The 20,477-nt window shown below is 49.4% G+C and overlaps 1 protein-coding gene across 1 annotated transcript in view; it reads left to right on the forward strand.

Moving 5' to 3' along the window:
• EP300 (EP300 lysine acetyltransferase) overlaps positions 1 to 6,479 on the forward strand; it is a 63,806-nt gene extending 57,327 nt beyond the window's left edge. The window contains exons 30-31 of the mRNA XM_084879081.1: positions 2,488 to 2,769; positions 3,195 to 6,479. Coding sequence (XP_084735207.1) covers positions 2,488 to 2,769; positions 3,195 to 5,390 — 2,478 coding nt within the window. The 3' untranslated portion in view covers positions 5,391 to 6,479. The remainder of the gene's footprint in view (positions 1 to 2,487; positions 2,770 to 3,194) is intronic.
• Positions 6,480 to 20,477: the final 13,998 nt, after the last annotated feature.

Genomic DNA, 20,477 nt, shown 5'->3' on the forward strand with positions numbered 1-20,477 from the left:
AGCTCTTGAAAGTATCTTTTCCCATACACCACTACTCCTTTAAATATACACTGAGTAGCCATATTATTATGACCTCTGCACGCATAATCTGGCCACTCAGTGTACATCCTCTATAATAAAAGGCTAATAAGCAAATTGTCCCCTCGACCAGATGTTCGGCCTGCCTGCTGGTCGAAGTTTCAAAGAAAGGACCCCCACACACACAATTTTCTTTTGATTTCAAGAGAGGAAGGGAAAGAGAAACATCAATAATGAGAGCGAGCCACTGATTGGCTGCCTCCTGCATGTCCCCTACTGGGGATCAAGCCTACAACCCAAGCATATGTCCTAACTGGGAATCAAACTGTGCCCTTCTGATTCATAGGTCAGTGCTCAACCACTGAATCACACTAGCTGGACCCCCATGCCTTCTTTGTTGAAGGCTAAAGAAGTAAGGTCAGTCCTAGCCGGTTTGGCTCAGTGGATAGAGCGTCAGCCTACGGACTGAAGGGTCCCGGGATCCATTCCAGCCAAGGGCACATGCCTGGGTTGCGGGCTCAATCCCCAGTAGGGGGTATGTAGCAGGCAGCCAATCAATGATTCACTCTCATCATTGATATTTTTCTCTCTCTCTCTCTCCTTCTCCCTTCCTCTCTGAAATCAATAAAGGGGAAAAAAAGTAGTCAGCAGGCTAGCCTACAACAATAGAGGGTTAATACCATTGCCTCAACCATGCTAGTGAAACGAAAGAATTCCTTAGTTCTACTGTGTGTCTTTCTGAGATAATCATCTATTTAGAGCGATATGTGGTGTCACAAAGTTCTAACATAACAGAGCAATTGGGAAAGGTCCTGTTTTGACAGGTTTGACTTAGAATGAACAAAAATCCCACTATTTACGATTTAGGTAGTAGTGTTGAAATCTAAGGTTGTCAATTCAGGTTAGATTCCAGTTCTGCCCCTTAGCTACAGAGTGGCACACAATGGACTCAGTCATGGTGGTGGTGAGAGGGTTGGCCATGGAGCAGATCACCTAGGGAGTCATCAGCTGGGTTTTGTTCTCCTCTATTTTGAGTGGGTCAGGCATTCCCCACTTGTTAGAGTGCTTTCCTCTGGTCACACTGTCAAACGCTCTTTCTTGCTTTCTGAGTGCTTCCTTGGAGCCACAATCTTAAACCCAATATTACAAAGTCAAACACCCCGTCACAGTCCTCCCTGTGCACTTCTAACTCATTCTGGCATCTGTTGGTATCTGCCTCTGCTCGGTGTGTGCTCTCTTCTCCTGTGCATCTTATCTCACATGAGTTGTTTATGCTAACATGGCGGCCCAAGCTTACTGTGAGTCTCCTGCTAGTTTGCACAGTTTAGTCTCTGGGAAACGGGCACAGTTCAGGGGGCAGTACAGCAGCTGCTCACAGCGTCCTGGTCTCAGGAAGGCACCATTTTACATTTTATTAGATTAATAAGAGTTTATAGCTTATATACTGGTTAACTGCAAACACCTACATACCAGCTTCTTATTGCAGCCTTTCCACTGCTGGGAATGAGAATGGGTCTTGTAAGTGTTCAGACTTCCATGAGCAAAACCTTTGCTGCTTGCTGTATCTTTCCCACCTTACCTACAGGGAAGTTTCCTGAAGGGCCTCCTCCCACCCCCTTCGCTGAGAGTCGCCAGTGGCTACCATTTTGCTGCATTTCCTCTCTCTCGGTTTCAGCAAGTGCTTTCTTTTTTTTCTTTTTTCTTTTTTTCTTCTTTTTTAAAATATATTTTATTGATATTTTACAGAGAGGAAAAGAGAGGGATAGAGAGTTAGAAACATCGATGAGAGAGAATCATCTATTAGCTGCCTCTTGCACGCCCCCTACCGGGGATGTGCCCACAACCAAGGTACATGCCCTTGACCGGAATCGAACCCGGGACCTTTCAGTCCGCAGACCGATGCTCTATCCAATGAGCCAAACCGGTCTCGGCAGCAAGTGCCTTCCAAGAGAGAAGACACTCTGCCTGGCCAGGCGCCGGCCTCATACTCAGGCCGCTGTCCGTGCCCCGTCCTCGCACGGCCCAGCAGCTGAGGAGCGTGTGGAGCTGCTGTGCCGTAGCTCCCAGCCCATTTCTCAGGTACAGGCATTTTGTACACGTGCGCAGGCCTTCACAAGCCTTACAAGATTTACAGTTTGTACAGTTTGTCTTTTTTTTCTTCTTTCTCGTGATTAGATTCAGATTAAACCACGGTTGCATCTTAAAAGTAGACTTCTCTGAGGTGAAATGTCCACTGTACATGTACTGTACCTGACCAGTTGATTCTTATTTTAAAGAAATTATTGAATGGGGTAGGAAAGATAGGTGTACATCTTAGGCCCCTTGTAGGCAGTCTCGGAGAAAGACCAGAGCCGTGAAGCAGGAGGGACAGTGTCGCTGACTCAGCGTCCGCCGGCCTCATGGGTCCGGTCTGACTCACCTGTCCCCTGTGCTTGAGCTCCAGTCAGAATGAGACCGTCTGTTTTGCAGGTTTTCTTTGTCATCCGTCTCATCGCTGGCCCTGCCGCCAACTCCCTGCCTCCCGTCATTGACCCTGACCCCCTCATCCCCTGCGACCTGATGGACGGGCGGGACGCCTTTCTCACGCTCGCGAGGGACAAGCACCTGGAGTTCTCCTCCCTGCGGAGGGCGCAGTGGTCCACCATGTGCATGCTGGTGGAGCTGCATACCCAGAGCCAGGACCGCTTCGTCTACACCTGCAACGAGTGCAAGCACCACGTGGAGACGCGCTGGCACTGCACCGTCTGCGAGGTGGGTGCCGGGCCGGGCCTGCGCGTTCGATGGCAGAACCAGAGGGGCTTCTGCGCTCGAGCAGAATGTGTAAAACTAACGGCCCTGTGCACGGACTCAGGCACCAGTGGGGTCCCTCAGCCTGGCCTGTGGGGATCAGGCCGGAACCAGTTCTCCAACATCCCCCAAGGGATCCGGATTGTGAGAGGGGGGTCTTGGGTGACACACCCTGGAATCAGGTTCCCTCCTCTGGTTCTGGGTGTGTCACCCGAGAACCACAGCTGCCAAGTCACTGCAGCTCAGCAGCTCCTGCATTGAACGTCTGCCCCCTGGTGGTCAGTGCGCGTCATAGATACTAGCAGAAAGGTTGCTCAGGCTTTTATACAGATAGATGCTTTGGAATGACTTGTCTTGGAGTTGACCTTACACCTGTGTTTCCCCCCCAGGATTACGATTTGTGTATCACCTGCTATAACACTAAAAACCATGACCACAAAATGGAGAAACTGGGTCTCGGCTTAGATGACGAGAGCAACAACCAGCAGGCCGCGGCCACCCAGAGCCCAGGAGACTCCCGCCGCCTGAGCATCCAGCGCTGCATCCAGTCCCTGGTGCACGCCTGCCAGTGCCGCAACGCCAACTGTTCCCTGCCCTCCTGCCAGAAGATGAAACGGGTCGTGCAGCACACCAAGGGTTGCAAACGGAAAACCAACGGAGGGTGCCCCATCTGCAAGCAGCTCATCGCCCTCTGCTGCTACCACGCCAAGCACTGCCAGGAGAACAAGTGCCCTGTGCCGTTCTGCCTGAACATCAAGCAAAAGCTCCGGCAGCAGCAGCTGCAGCACCGGCTCCAGCAGGCCCAGATGCTCCGCAGGAGGATGGCCAGCATGCAGCGCACGGGTGTGGTGGGACAGCAGCAGGGCCTGCCCTCCCCGACTCCTGCCACGCCGACCACGCCGACCAGCCAACAGCCCACCACCCCACAGACGCCCCAGCCCCAGCCCCCGTCTCAGCCGCAGCCCACCCCTCCCAACAGCATGCCGCCCTACCTGCCCAGGACTCAAGCTGCCGGCCCCGTGTCCCAAGGCAAAGCCCCCGGCCAGGTGACCCCTCCCACCCCGCCTCAGGCGGCTCAGCCCCCCCTCCCGGGGCCCCCGCCTGCGGCAGTGGAGGTGGCCATGCAGATCCAGAGGGCAGCCGAGACGCAGCGCCAGATGGCCCACGTGCAGATCTTCCAGAGGCCGATCCAGCACCAGATGCCCCCGATGGCGCCCATGGCGCCCATGGGCATGAACCCGCCGCCCATGGCCAGAGGCCCCAGCGGGCATTTGGAGCCCGGGATGGGGCCCCCTGGGATGCAGCAGCAGCCACCGTGGGCCCAAGGAGGATTGCCTCAGCCCCAACAACTGCAGTCCGGGATGCCAAGGCCTGCCATGATGTCCGTGGCCCAGCATGGCCAGCCCTTGAACATGGCTCCCCAACCAGGATTGGGCCAGGTCGGGGTGAGCCCTCTCAAGCCAGGCACTGTGTCTCAACAAGCCTTACAGAACCTGCTGCGGACTCTCAGGTCTCCCAGCTCTCCCCTCCAGCAGCAACAGGTGCTCAGTATCCTCCACGCCAACCCCCAGCTGCTGGCTGCGTTCATCAAGCAGCGGGCTGCCAAGTACGCCAACTCGAACCCGCAGAACCTCCCCGGGCAGCCCGGCATGCCCCCGGGCCAGCCGGGGCTGCAGCCGCCCGCCATGCCTGTGCAGCAGGGGGTCCACTCCGGCCCCGCCATGCAGACCATGAGCCCCATGCAGGCGGGCGTGCAGCGGGCCGGCCTGCCCCCGCCGCAGCCGCAGCCGCCGATGCAGCCGCCCATGGGGGGGATGAGCCCCCAGGCCCAGCAGATGAACATGAACCACAGCGCCATGCCCGCCCAGTTCCGAGACATCCTGAGGCGGCAGCAGATGATGCAGCAGCAGGGAGCGGGGCCCGGACTTGGCCCCGGGATGGCCAACCACAGCCAGTTCCAGCAGCCCCAAGGGGTGGGCTACCCCCCGCCGCAGCAGCAGCAGCAGCAGCAGCAGAGGATGCAGCATCACATGCAGCAGATGCAACAAGGAAACATGGGACAGATGGGCCAGCTCCCCCAGGCCCTGGGAGCGGAGGCTGGAGCCAGTCTGCAGGCCTACCAGCAGCGACTCCTTCAGCAACAGATGGGGTCCCCTGCTCAGCCCAACCCCATGAGCCCCCAACAGCATATGCTCCCAAATCAGGCTCAGTCCCCACACCTCCAAGGCCAGCAGCTCCCTCCTTCTCTCTCCAATCAAGTGCGTTCTCCCCAGCCAGTCCCTTCTCCGCGGCCGCAGTCTCAGCCCCCCCACTCCAGCCCTTCCCCGAGGATGCAGCCTCAGCCTTCTCCACACCACGTGTCCCCGCAGACCAGTTCTCCACACCCGGGACTGGTGGCCGCCCAGGCCAACCCCATGGAACAAGGGCATTTTGCCAGCCCGGACCAGAATTCAATGCTCTCTCAGCTCACTGGCAATCCAGGCATGGCAAACCTCCATGGTGCAAGCGCCACGGACCTGGGACTCAGCACCGATAACTCAGACTTGAATTCAAACCTCTCACAGAGTACACTAGACATACACTAGAGACACCTTGTAGTATTTTGGGAGCAAAAAAATTATTTTCTCTTAACAAGACTGTTTTGTACTGAAAACAATTTTTTTGAAACTTTCTTAGCCTAAAAGAATTTTCCTTGGAACACATACGAACTGTGCAGCAGCTGTTTGTGGTTTAAAGCAAACATGCCAGATGAACCTGAGGGATGATAGAACACAAAGAATATATTTTTGTTAGTGCTGGTTCCCACCAGCCTTCCCCTTCGTGTGTGTGGTTCAAGTGTGCACTGGGAGGGCGCTAGGCCTGCGAAGCCACACGTGCTCCTGCCTGGCACCTCCGATAGGTTTTATTATTTTTTTTAAATTAATGAAAATATGTAATATTAATAGTTATTATTTACTGGTGCAGATGGTTGACATTTTTCCCTATTTTCCTCACTTTATGGAAGAGTTAAAAAAGAACATTTCTAAAACCAGAGGACAAAAGGGGTTAATGTTACTTTAAAATTACATTCTATATATATTATATATATATATAAATATATATAAATATATATTAAAATACCAATTTTTTCTCTGGGTGCAAAGATGTTCATTCTTTTTAAAATGTAAAATGAAAAAAAAAAATCCTTTCCTTCCCCTCAAGTCAACTTTTGTGCTCCAGAAAATTTTCTATTCCTTAAGTCTGAGCGTAAAAACTTCAAGTATTAAAATAATTTGTACATGTAGAGAGAAAAATGACTTTTTCAAAATATACAGGGGCAGCTGCCAAATTGATGTATTATATACTGTGGTTCTGTTTCTCGGAAGATTTTTTTTTTTTGTTATTTTTACATCTAACAGAAAAAAAAATTAAAAAGAGGGTAAGAAACACTTCCGTTGGGATGGTTTTAACATACAAATGTCCCTGGGGTTTCTCTGCTTGCTTTCTTCCTCCCGACCCTGCCCCCGACACACACACACTTTCTGTAAAACTTGAAAATAGAAAGCAGAAACCCTCAACTGTTGTAAATCATGCAATTAAAATTGATTACTTATAAATATGAACTTTGGATCACTGTATAGACTTAAATTTGATTTCTTATTACCTATTGTTAAATAAACTGTGTGAGACAGACAGCTAACTTTGTTTCACTTTTTTTCCCAACACAACTTTGTCTTAGAAGGCATCAGTTTAAGTCCCTGATGCATGGGGTTCAGAGGAAAACGCAAAACCACTCACTCCAGCCTCTGGATATTCAAGTGAACTTGAAAACGGGCTTGGATAAATTTGTCCGCCATTCAGGGAAAAACACTGCAAGTACCAGCCAAATGTCAATTTTATCTATTTGAGTTTATATTATTGAGCGTTTAACATGTTCTGTGATCCCCTATGGGTGATTCATGGTTTTCCAATCAACCTTACCTTACAGGGATGAGAACAAGTCACAGCAGTTTCTTGGAAACGGAGTACTGAAGGGGCTACAGTACCTCCCTCTTCTGTCACACTGGTGGCCAACTGCCAACCAAGACAACAAGGGCTGGGGAGGAGACGGGATCTAGTAGGAAAAGAAAATGGGTGAAAATAAGACTGGACCACTAAGCAAGAGAGAGCTAATTGTAACAGTGAGGCCAAAAGAACTGAGGTGCTGGCTGGTTTGCTCAGTGGTTAGTGTTGGCCCACAGAGCAAAAGGTCCGCGGGTGCAATTCCTGGTCAAGGCCATGTACCTTGGTTGCAGGTTCTCAGTCCTAATAGGAGCTTGTGTGGGAGGCAGCCAATCGTGTCTCTCCCTTCCACTCTAAAAATCAATGGGAAAAAATATCCAAGTTAAGAATTTTTTTAAAAAGCCTTAGCCGGTTTGGCTCACTGGATAGAGCATCGGCCTGTGGACTAAAGGGTCCCAAGTTCGATTCCTGGTCAAGGGCACATGCCCAGGTTGCGGGCTCAGTCCCACTGGGGAGATGTGCAGGGGGCGGCCAATCAGTGATTCTCTTCATTAATGTTTCTCCCCCCTTCCTCTCTGAAATCAATAAAATTTTTTTTTTTTAATTTGCCCCCCTGGTGTGGCTCAGTGGTTGATCAACTTATGAACCAGGAGGTCATGGTTCAGTTTCCCATGAGGGCATATGCCCTGGTTGTGGGTTCCACAATGGGAGGCATGCAAGAGGCAGCCTATTGATAATTCTCATCATTTCGCCCTCTCTGAAATCGAGATATATTTTTTTAAAATTTTTTTTTTAATTTCAGAGAGAAAGGAAGAGGGAGAGATAGAAACATCCATGTTGAGAGAGAATCATTCATTGCTGCTTCCAAACCGGGGGCCTTTCAGTTCGCAGCCAACGCTCTATCCACTGAGCCAAACCGGTTAGGGCAAAACGTATTTTTAAAAATAAATAAAAACAGAGATAACTGATCCTCCAACTTCATATTACATTGGCTATGAACAAGTTTGAAAAATTCGAAGAATACCATTAGCTGCTTTGACATCATTTGGTAAGGTCTTGTTTTTGTTATTCAAACTCCTTTTTATTCCTATTTTATATTGGCTCATCAAAAATAACTAGTATCTTAATGTGAGGTTAACTTGTCAGTATTTTAGAGCCCTCCCCGGAAAATGTATCCAGCACACACTGCTCAGCCAGTGGTCCAGCAGCTGTCCCTGGACCTACAACCTGCCCGGCAGACAATGCACGGGACAAGATGAGCCAGGGTGAGATCCAGAAGAAAGAGTGATGCTGAAATAGATGGAACAATGTTCACCGGTGTACGCAGGAACAGGTTCGGAGAATGGGCGGGGGGCACCTGGCTGATGGGAACTGGAGATGTTTCTGGAAAGGCTAGTATTTAAATGGATCTTGGAGAGGAGTGAGGAGCTGTACCCGGAAGATGCAGAATTAGATCCTGGCAAGGAAAGCACTTCAGAATCAGTGGCTGAGGCCAGACTAGATGATGGGGAATGCCTGTGGCAGAAAGACATCCCCCGTCTGCTTCCTGTTACTAGGGACCCAGGATCTGAGTCCCCAAAAGGGAAATATTTAGAATTCCAAGCAGTAAATTTCCAGCTTTTATAGCTCTAGCCTCTGACCAGAGACATGTAGGTTGGAGCATCAGACCACATTTCTCTGCAATATTGTATGGAAGTGAGGGAAGAACGTAATTCAGTGGGAAGGGGGAGATAAAGCTGTTCTTGCCCGGACCAGAGAGAGTGCTAGAGACTATTCTAGAGGCAGGAATACAAGAACGTAATTCCAGTACTAATGTGTACTTGAAAATTACCACAACGGAAAGCTGGGACAAGCTCAAAGCCACAGATTGAGCTGTTTCTAACGTATCGACCTAGGAAGTGACCCACTGGGGCTGGCAGTATTCCAGGTGCTCTCACTGACTTAGTTTTCTAAATCCCCAAACAGCCCCAACGGACAAATGAGAAAACTACAGCTAAGATGAGACAACTTGCTCAAGATCTCAGAGTCAGTCAGAGGGTTATCAGAAAGTCAGTCATCTCCCCTCCTGGAGAGAAGCCTGGTGAAGGCTGCAGGTTAAAACACATGACACGGGTCCTCTTCCTGTCCCAAGCAAATGTAGAATACGGACTAATGAAAGGTTGGGGCTAAGGAAAATCGGAATAGCTCCTAATCTATTTAAGAAATTGGATTTATAGCCGAAACTGGTTTGGCTCAATGGATAGAGCATCGGCCTGCGGACTCAAGGGTCCCTGGTTTGATTCTGGTCAAGGGCATGTACCTTGGTTGCAGGCACATCCCCAGTAGGGAGTGTGCAGGAGGCAGCTGATCGATGTTACTCTCTCATCGATGTTTCTAACTCTCTATCCCTCTCCCTTCCTCTCTGTGGAAAATGAATAAAATATATTTTTTTAAAAAGAAATTGGATTTATAATTAAAACCTTCCCACAAACAAAATTCCAGGACAGCCAAGGTTATGACAATAATGAATTCTATCAAACAAATAAGGAAGAAATAATATAAATCATATACAAATTCTTTCAGAAAATAGCAGGAACACTTCTAATATTATGAAATCAAGACTACCCTGATACCAAGAAAATTTTTTAATTATAAGAAAATTAAAGACCAATTGCCCTCATGAACATAATATGAAATAATCCTAAGCAAAATATTAACAAATTAAGTCCAGCAATATATTAAAAAAAAAATACTGTATCATGATCAAGTTGGGTTTATCCCAAGAATTCAAGGTTTGCTTAATATTCAAAAGTCAGTTTAATCCGCCATCCTGACGGAAGGAGACAATATGGTCATCTCAATAGATCACATATTCATAATAAAAACTCCTCAGCAAACTAGGAATAGAAGTGAACCTCAGCCTAAAAATGTGCATCTATAAAAAAAACCCAGTTAACACCATCCTTCCTATATAATAAAAGACCAATATGCAGATTGTTCAACTGGGAGTTTGACCACTCACTATGATGTAAACTGGCCACCAGGGGGCGGCATGGAACACAGCAGACATCTGCAATGCTGTGGTGGCAGGGGGTGGCAGTAGAGACGCTGCCTGCCCTGATGGTCTGAATGAGAGTAGGGCTGCAGTGAGATGGTGGAGCAGGTGAGCAGGCAGCGTCAGGCCAAGGCAGGTGCGAGCAGGGGCCCAATCACCCCAATTGAGCACCCCAAAGACAAGATGGTGGAGGTAAGGGGGCGCCACAGCCCACAGTGGGGTGCCAGGTGGGGCTGCGGGGTTGCGAGCGTGGGTGCAAGCTGGGGCCTGATCCCCGCAGGTCACCACAGGGGCCCACCCATGCATGAATTCATGCACCAGGCCTCTAGCATGTGCTAAAAGAGCAAATGCTTTGTCCCTCCTCTTAAGATGGAAGGAAGAGGAGAATCCAAGATGGCTGCTCGGTTAGGCACCTACCGCACGCAACAATTTCAATAAAATACAACTAAAATATAAAATGGACATTACCCAGAACTACAGGAAAGTCGACTGACTGGAAATTCTACAACAAGAAGCAAGGAGATAACCAGAAGGAAGAGCGGAGGAGCTGTAAGAGCCTAAGGTACCGAGACACGCGGTGTGCGGAGAGGTCGGAGCCGGAGAGGAGGGAGGTTGAGTGCCTGGCTGGCGTTCCCTCTGGGAAGGAGATAAACGCTCCGACTGTGCTGGGCCCAGCTCCAACCGCTCTGAACCCCAGTCCTAGGCCAGACCCCGGGGACCCAGGCTCAAACAGAGGGAGCTGGGCTGTAAGGCAGAACCCGGGGGAGCAGCGAAAGGTGGTCCTGGAGGCGCGCACATTGCACGCAGAGAAGGGATGGCCGGCTGTGCTGCGGGATTGCCCTGGTGGGAAGGAGACAGGGGCTCCAGACTGCTCTGAACGCCACCTCCAACACCACTTCCAACTGAACTGAACCCCAGTTTCGGGCCCATTGGGGGAGAGACTAGACTGTTTGGTAGCAGGCGATCGCGGGCACCTTTCTCTCAGAGGCGCTTGCAAGGAGTACTGAAGGACCCGCATAGGGCGGGGCTGACGGAAGCCAAGGCTGTAGGCTCCACCCTGAAATCCCGCCCCATCAGGAAAGCTGCCTGCGAAAATGCCTAAACCAAATAGATCACAAATGAAAGAAATGGAGGACAAAAAGTGACTGGATATAGAGTTCAAAACCACACTTATAAGGTTTTTCAAGAGTTTCCTAGAAAAGGCCAATAAAATGAGACCTATGAGGATATGAAAAGGGATCAACAAGAAATAAAGAATACATTGTCTGAAATAAAAAATATTATACAGAGTCCTAAAAACAGAATGGAAGATTGCAAGAATCAAGTCAAAGACTTGGAACATAAAGAGCCAGAAGACACTCCTCTGCAGAAGCTAGAAGGCAAGAGAATCCAGAAAATTGAAGATGATGCAAGAAACCTCTGGGACAACTTCAAACGATCCACCATCAGAATTATGGGGGTCCCAGAAGATGAGAAAGAGCAAGATATCGAAAACATACTGAAAGAAATAGTGACAGAAAACTTCCCCCACCTGGTGAAAGAATTGGACTTACAAGTCCAGGAAGCACACAGAACTCCAAACAAAAGGAATCCAAAGAGGACCACACCAAGACAAATCATAATTAAGATTCGCCGAGACCGGTTTGGCTCAATGGATAGAGCGTCGGCTTGGGGACCAAAGGGTCCCAGGTTCAATTCCGGTCAAGGGCATGTACCTTGGTTGCGGGCATATCCCCAGTAGGGGGTGTGCAAGAGGCAGCTGATCGATGACTCTCTCTCATCGATGTTTCTAACTCTCTATCTCTCTCCCTTCCTCTCTGTACAAAATCAATAAAATATATTAAAAAAAAATCATAATTAAGATTCCAAGAGCAAAAGACAAAGAGAGAATATTAAAAGCAGCAAGAGCAAACCAGGTAGTTACCTATAAAGGAGCACCTATACGATTGTCAGCTGATTTCTCAACAGAAACCATGCAGGCCAGATGGGAATGGCAAGAAATATTCAAGGTGATGAATAGTAAGAACCTACAGCCAAAGATAATCTATCCAGCAAAGCTATCACTCAGATTCGAAGGTCAGATAAAGAGCTTCACTAATAAAAAAAAGCTAAAGGAGTTCATCACCACCAAACCAGAATTATATGAATTGCTGAAGGGGGTTCTTTCAGAAGAGAAAGTAAATAAAGATAAAAATTATGAACAACAAATACGTAACTATCAACAAGTGAATCTAAAAACCAAGGGAATTAAAAAATCTGATGAACAATATTAACTGTTGAATATAATAGAATCAGAGGTATGGAAGGGGAGTGAACTGACGATTCTTGGGGAAAAGGGGAGAGGGGGATGTGGGAAGAGACTACATAAACTGTGCACCTATGGATGAGGACAATGGGGGGTGGGGAAAGGGCAGAGGGTGGGGTGGGAAGGGGGGGGAAGGAACATTTGTAATAATATAAACAATAAAAATTTACTTAAAAAAAAAAAAAAAAAATGGAAGGAATACTCCCCATTCTCACGAATTCTTTTCAACATTTATGTTGGATATTCTAGCCAGCAATATAAGCCAAGAAAAATAAATCAAAGGCAAAATTGTTGAAAAGAAAAAAGTAGAAAAGGTGTCATAATCATATAAGTAAAAAACCCTAAAGATCTATAAAAAAAACTACTCAAGCCGAAACCGGTTTGGCTCAGTGGACAGAGCGTCGCTTGCGGACTGAAAGGTTCCAGGTTCGATTCCAGTCAAGGGCATGTACCTTGGTTGCACGCACATCCCCAGTAGGGGGTGTGCAAGAGGCAGCTGATCGATGATTCTCTCTCATCGATGTTTCTTTTTTCTTTTAAACAGAGATCAGTTAACAAACTGCTATGTTTTTTTTCTGTGGTTTTTTTTTTTAATATATTTTATTGATTTAATATATTTATTGATTTAATATATTTTATTGATTTTCCAGAGAGAAGAAGGGAGAGGGATAGAGAGCCAGAAATGTCAATGAGAAACATCGACCAGTTGCCTCCTGCACACCCCCTACCGGGGATGTGCCCACAACCAACCCTGACCGAAATCAAACCCGGCACCCCCCAGTCCGCAGCCCAACGCTCTATCCACTGAGCCAAACCGGCCTCAGCTCTCATCGATGTTTCTAACTCTCTATCCCTCTCTCTTCCTCTCTGTAAAAAAATCAATAAAATATTTTTTTTAAAAAGCTACTCAAACTAATTAATGAGTTTAACAAGGTTGCAGGATACAAGAAAAATTCACACAAATCACTTGCATTTCTATATACCAGTAATTAACCGTTAGAAAATAAAACATATATTCCAGATACGAATCTCTGTCAGATATGTAGTTTGCAAATATTTTCTGCCTGTTTATGGTTTTTTTCATCCTTTTAGCTGGGTTTTTACCGAGTAAAGTTTTACATTTGATGAGCTCCAATAACTTTATCATTTTCTCTTTTATAAATCATGCTTTTGGCCCTCGCTGGTTTGGCTCAGTGGATAGCACATCAGCCTGAGGACTGAAGGGTCCTGGGCTCCATCCCCAGTAGGAGGCCTGCAGGAGGCGGCCGATCAATGATTCTCTCACCACTGCTTTTCTCTCTCTCCTTCTCCCTTCCTCTCTGAAATCAATAAAAATATATTTTAAAAATTACTTTCTCCATTGAATTGCTTCCCCACCATTGTAAAAACTCACTTGGTTGTATTTGTGTGGCACTATTTCTGGGTTCTCCATTCTGTTCCATTGATCTGTCAGTCTATCCCTCTGCCAATACAAGCACAGTCTTAAATAATGTAGCTATAAGTCTAAAATCAGATAGAGTGGTTCTTCCCACTGTATTAATCTTGTTCAGAACTGTTTTAGCTCTTCTTGTTCTTTTACCTTTACATATAAATTTTAGAATAAACATATATATTTACCAAAAAATCTTGCTGGGAGGCAGCTGATCAACGATTCTCTCTCATTGATTTTCTGTCTTTCCCTTCCTCTTTGAAATCAATAAGAATATATATTTTTTAAATCTTGCTGAAGTTTTTTAATATATTTTATTTATTTTTTACAGAGAGGAAGGGAGGGAGAGGGATAGAGAGTTAGAAACATCGATGAGAGAGAAACATCAGCTGCCTCTTGCACACCCCCTACCGGGGATGTGCCCGCAACCAAGGTACATGCCCTTGACCTGAATCGAACCTGGGACCTTTCAGTCCGCAGACCGACACTCTACTACTGAGCCAAACCGGTTTCAGCAATCTTGCTGAAGTTTTAATAAGAATTGTGATAAAGCTTTATCAATTGAGGGAGAATTGACATCTTTACTATGTTGAATCTTCCAATCCATGAATACAATGTCTGTTTATTTAGATCTTTGATTCCTTTCATCAGCATTTTGTAGTTTTTGGAATACAAGTCCTGGACATGTTTTCTTACATTTACCTAATTTCTTTTTCTTTCTTTTTAAATGTATTTTATTGATATTTTACAGAGAAGGGATAGAGTTAGAGACATCGATCAGATACCTCCTGCATACTCCCCACTGGGAATGTTTAAAAAAAAAAAAAAAAAAAAGCCCGCAGGCCTCTATCCACTGAGCCAAACCGGCTTCGGCCCAAATGTTTTTTCAATAGGTCTGGGGTGGATCTTGAAACAAAATCTGAATGATTAAAATTTTCCCCTGGTGTTTCTGATCCCTGGAATCCACTAACTTATTGGAGTAAAGGTTCCCAAGTTTTCTTCATTCACGGTGGCTCTGAGGTTTCAATAACTGTTTCATGATATTCCCAGGCCTGCATAAATAACTAACAGTCTGTTATTAAGAAAAAAGTCCAGCCCTAGCTGGTTTGCTCATGGTTAGAGCGTCGGCCTGTGGACTGAAGGGGTCCCAGGTTTGATACCAGTAGAGGGCACATGCCCAGGCTGTGGGCTCAATCCCCAGTCCAGGGCGTGCAAGAGGCTGCCAGCCAATGACTCTCTCTCATCATTGATGTTTCTATCTCTCTCTCCCTCTCTCTTCCTCTCTGAATTCAATAAAAATATTAAAAAAAGAAGAAGAAGAAGGCAAGTCCAAAGAAACAGTATTTATGTCCTAAGAACTCCATGCCTTTGGGACACCACACACCTGCTTGAACCCTGGAACTACAAAGGACACTGCTATCATCGTTTCTTGTTCCATATTCATGTGTACACACTTGTTCTTTATCACAACAATGTCCAAAGCCCCAGCTTCCAATAGCTGTGACATTATCAAGAGGAATGTAGAGCGAGCCAATGCAAAAACTGCCTCAAGTTAGTTTGTGCGGGATCAGACAATGTTACGTGTTGTGAGCTGACATGTCCCCCTCCCATCCACGTGTTGAAGCCCTAACCCGCAGAACCTCACTACGACTGTGCCTGTGTCTGAAGAAATAGTCAAGGTCAATGCGGTCACATGGGTGGTCCTAATCCACCCTGACCGGTGCCCTTGTAAGAGGAGATTGGATACAAATACGCACGCACAGAGGAGAGACCACAGAAGGACACAGTGGCCATCTGTGAGCCGAAGAGAGAGGCCTCAGCAGAAACATAACCTGCCACCACCTTGGTTTTGAACTTCCAGCTCCAGAACTATGAGAAGATTGATTCCTGTTTAAGCCCCTGGCTGTGGTATTTCGTTATGGCAACCTAACAACACACACCCGAGGGTTCCCCTAAGACTCTAAAATCCCCTCAGCACCCGTGAGTTCTCTGGCTGTGAGCACAACACACAGCTGGAGAACCACACCTGGGACTTCCCTGTGCCCGAGCTTGACCCCTCAAACCTCCAATGGAGATAACGGACAGACGGCCAGGGTCCAAGTCAGCTGGCAAATTTCACTCAACACAAATCCACACTTCTGCCCTCACAGCACACCTGATTGTGGCTTCAGCAGCTTGAATCCCCAGTTGGAGGTTACCCCAGGCAGCGGTTTAGGCAGCCAGCTGGCAGGTTGCTATGGTGAGAGAGGAGAAAGCTGGTTATGACCTGGACAGATGGGGGCAGTGAGGACGCAGAACAGTGGGCACATTGGGGTGTATTTTGTGGTGAAGTTCTTATGACTCAGAACTCACAGATGGATGTGTGAGTGGGAGAGCGCAGAGTCAAGGATAGTTCCTGGTTTGTTTACAATGGAGTCGGTGCTATTGTGACTGCACTCTTTCACTCACAGTTCTCACTGAGAGCCTGCTTACTGCCGTGCCCTGTCCACAGTGCTGGGCTACCGGGTGGGAAAAGCAGGCTTCTTACTTTTGCTTGATTAAGAATGTGGATGTTGGAGCTGGACTGCCCAGATTCAAATCCCAGCTCTGCACTTATTAGCTGTGTGGCCTTGGGCAAGTTACTTAACCTACCTCAGTTCTCTTATCTGTAAAATGGGGATAATAAAGGTATCCACCTTCTATTAGAACTGTTATAAGGATCAAATTAGATAATATATTAAAGCACTTAGAATAGTGCCTAACCAGTATCAGCATTTTACCGTCCAGGGAGTTTTCATTCTAATGGAAAGAGGCAGAAAATAAGCAAACAATATTATATCATGACTAGTGACCCGGTGTACGAAATTCATGCACATTAAAAGGGGATTAGAGAAAATAATTTAATATTGCTATTTGCCCTTTCTCTATAATAGAAGTATCAGAGGTGAAAGAAAATTAGTAAAATGCATATGAAAACCTTCCTCCTGTCAGAGTCTGGGGCTCACCATGGACCCAGAGTCAAGTCCCAGCCCACCCACATGCACCTCAAAATCACGTGAGACCCAGATCTGCGTCCCCCCCCCCATTGGGCTAGATCCAGACCCGGCCAGTCCCACCCTTGTTAAGCCCTGCCGGGCAGGGGGCATAGCCTCAGGTCCCCTGGCCTGGCACCAGGATGGGGGGCGTGGCCTGAGGTCCCCCAGCCCAAACCAGGGGGCCTGCCTTGAAGTCCTGTCAAGCCCGGCCGGGTGGGGGACATGGCCTGAGGTCCCCTGTCAAGCCCTGCCAGGCAGGGGGGAGGAGCAGAGCCTCAGATCCCGTCAAGTCCCACTGGGCGGGGGTGGTCTGCGTTCCCCCAACCCAGCACTAGGGGTGCACCTTGAGGTCCCCCACCAATCCCTGCTGGGTCGGGAGCCCGGCCTGAGGTCCCGGGCCTGACCCTGGGGCGGAGAGAGCAGCCTGAGGGCCCCTAGCCCAGCACCAGGACGGGAGGCACAGCTTAGCTCCCCATCAGCCCTGCCGGGTGGGGGGTGGCATGAGGTCCCCTGGCTTGGCACTGGGGTGGGGAGGTGGGGAGCAGCCTGAGGCCGTGGCCTCGGTCCCTGCTGGTTGCTCCTTAGGGCTCCTATGGGAACATGACCTCCGCGGCGGGTCAGCCATCTTTGTGAGGAGTGACGGTCAGTCAGGAGGCTAACAGGGCGATGGAGGACTTTGTGAACTACTTCACAAGGACACTCCCGAGAGCCTTCCAGAGGAGATGACGGTAAACTGAGACTTACATGGCAAGGAGCCAGGCGTGAGCATATCTAGGAAAAGAATATTCTAGAAGGAAACAAATGTAAATTCCCTCAGGCCAGAACCAGTTTGTGCCAGCGACAGAAAGAAGGGCTGTGGGGCTGGAATTCAATGAGGGAGCCAATGACGTTGGCGAGGCTGGCAGTGACAGAGCAGGCAGGGAATTCGGTTTTAGGGGCCAGAGGAGCCGGGATGTTTGAGGAGGAGGGTGGCATGTTTGCCTCACATTGAGACCAGCCGATGACTGCTGAGCAGGTTTGGGGGCACAGAGGACGCAGGGAGACCAGGTGGGAGAGCACTGAGGGCTGCAGGCAGGGATGATGCTCCATGTGGGTGGCAGGGACAGGCAGGACAGACCGGGGATGAGCCTTAGATGCAGCCTCAGCTGGACTTGGACTTCACAGCAGGGGCTGCTGGACACGGGTCTGGACCGTCGCCAGCACTGGCCGGGGTCTCAGGGTGCAGCAGACTCAGGGATAGCGGAGGACAGCCTGGGGGGGGGGGGGGCAGGGGGCAGGAAGAGAACTCTGCAGGGGTTCAGTGAAGGGGCGTGGAAACGCTCAGGAACTGGTAAAAGGTAGCCGCTAACATTCAGGCCCTTCCTGTGTGGCCAGCGGAAGTGCTTTGTGTGCATCATCTTTTTTTTTATTTTATTGATTTTTCACAGAGAGGAAGGGAGAGGGAGAGAGAGTTAGAAACATCGATGAGAGAGAAACATCGATCAGCCGCCTCCTGCACACTCCCTACTGGAGGTGTACCCACAACCAAGGTAAATGCCCTTGACCGGATAGAACCTGGGACCGCTCTATCCATTGAGCCACACTGGCTAGGGCACATGCATCATCTTATTTAACTTCCACAACCACCCTCTGAGCTAAGTATTGTATCTCCAATTTATAGGGGAGGAGCTGTGAAGATGACTGTGTGAGGGTCACACAGTGATGGAATTCAAAGCCCATTTAAAAAATATATGTGGCTGTAACCGATTTGGCTCAATGGATAGAGCGTCGGCTTGGGGACTGAAGGGTCCCGGGTTCGATTCTGGTCAAGGGCATGTACCTTGGTTGCGGGCATATCCCCAGTAGGGGGTGTGCAGGAGGCAGCTGATCGATGACTCTCTCTCATCGATGTTTCTAACTCTGTATCTCTCTCCCTTCCTCTCTGTACAAAATCAATAAAATATATTGAAAAGACAAACAAACAAACAAATATATGTGGGCTACCGGGTGGGAAAAACAGGCTTCTTACTTTTGCTTGATATAAAATTTCAGAGAGGGAGGGAGAGAGAGAGAAAAAACTTCAATAATGAGAGAGAATCATAGATCGGCTGCCTCCTTGTACTGGGGATCAAACCTGCAAGCCGGGCTAGTGCCCTGAATGGGAACTGAACCCTGACCTCCTGGCTCCTACGCTGATGCTCACCCTCACCGGCTGGCGCACCGCTCCTTTGGGTGCCGGGGGTGTTACGGGAACCGGTGCTGGTGGCACCCACAGCACCCTCCCACCCTCAGAGGGGCAGGCTCAGGTAACGGCGGTTACAATGCCTCTCCGGGCTGGGGCTGCGTGTCTGGGGCTCCCTCACCGATCTCCCTGGGATCAGCTGGGGCGCGAGGACGCAGGGCGACGCTCAGAGGCGCCTGGCACAGGCGGGCGCTCGGTAAGTATCTGTCTCTGAAGCTGGATCCACCGCGGAGAAGGCGTTGTTTGGTGAAAGGTTTTTTCTGGCACCAAGGCCGGCGTACCTAACTGGCCTGAGCTCCCTCTCCTCAGCTCTGAAAGGGTAAGGACTCCTCCTGCCTTTGGTTTGTTTGGAGGACAGACGAGGTTACCCGGCCTCTCCCCTGTCAGAAACCCCGGCCTCCCCCGTCCTGCCCGCGGGCCGGAAGCAGCCTGTCCATCGTCAGCGGCGGCGGCCGGTGTCCCACACCCTCTCTGCCTGTGCACCTGCCGGGAACTTCACACATCCAGAAATGGTGCCACCAATTCATGTTATTACCCTATAGATAATGTCAGCTCCTTTAACGGACACCAAAATCTCTACTTACCCTTCTGTGATCCTTCCAAGAATTTGCCAGAAGGTTGGACCTGTCGATAGAAAGGACACCGATGATTATTGCCCACCAATGCCGCCAAAATAACTGTTACCCAGAAAACCCACTCAGGTGGAATTTTCAGAATTCAACCCACACACACACACACACACACACACTCCCCCCCCACACACACACACACACACTCCCCCCCCCACACACACACACACACACTCCCCCCACACACACACCCCACACACACCCACACACACACACACACTCCCCCCCCCCCACACACACACACACACACTCCCCCCCCACACACACACACACTCCCCCACACACACACACACACACACACACACTCCCCCACACACACACACACCCCACACACACCCACACACACACACACACACACACACTCCCCCCCACACACACACACCCCACACACACCCCCACACACACACACACACACTCCCCCCACACACACACACACACACTCCCCCCCCCACACACACACACACACTCCCCCCCCCACACACACCCCACACACACCCACACACACACACACACACACTCCCCCCCACACACACACACCCCACACACACCCCCACACACACACACACACACTCCCCACACACACACACACACACACTCCCCCCACACACACACACACACACACTCCCCCACACACACACACCCCACACACACCCACACACACACACACACACACACACACTACTTCCCCATCCTGACTTTGCCCAAAAAGACTCCTCACGGTGGATCCAAACCAAACCAAAGGAACATCACACACACACACAAACACACACACACACACACACTCATTAAACCGCCGGCGGTGTCAGGGCGGCGGGCGGCGGCGGGAGGTGGCGGTGTTGTGAGGCCGTAGCTAGGAGCCGGGAGCGGGGGTGAGGTCACGGAGGCTGAGGGAACTTTCTGCCCTCACAGGCCGTCAGTCCCCGGGAAGCCGGGAAGGGCCCCGGGACGGGCGGGTGGGCCGCGGTGGGCCGTCCCGTCTCCCTCCGGGCGGCGGAGCGGGCGCTCAGCGGGGAGCCAGGGGCGGGGGGTCCCCGTGGCCGGGCCGGGCCGGCGCTTCCA

The sequence above is a fragment of the Pipistrellus hanaki genome (genome assembly GCF_964339955.1).
Source record: "Pipistrellus hanaki genome assembly, chromosome: 3".
In the NCBI taxonomy this organism is placed as follows: domain Eukaryota; kingdom Metazoa; phylum Chordata; class Mammalia; order Chiroptera; family Vespertilionidae; genus Pipistrellus; species Pipistrellus hanaki.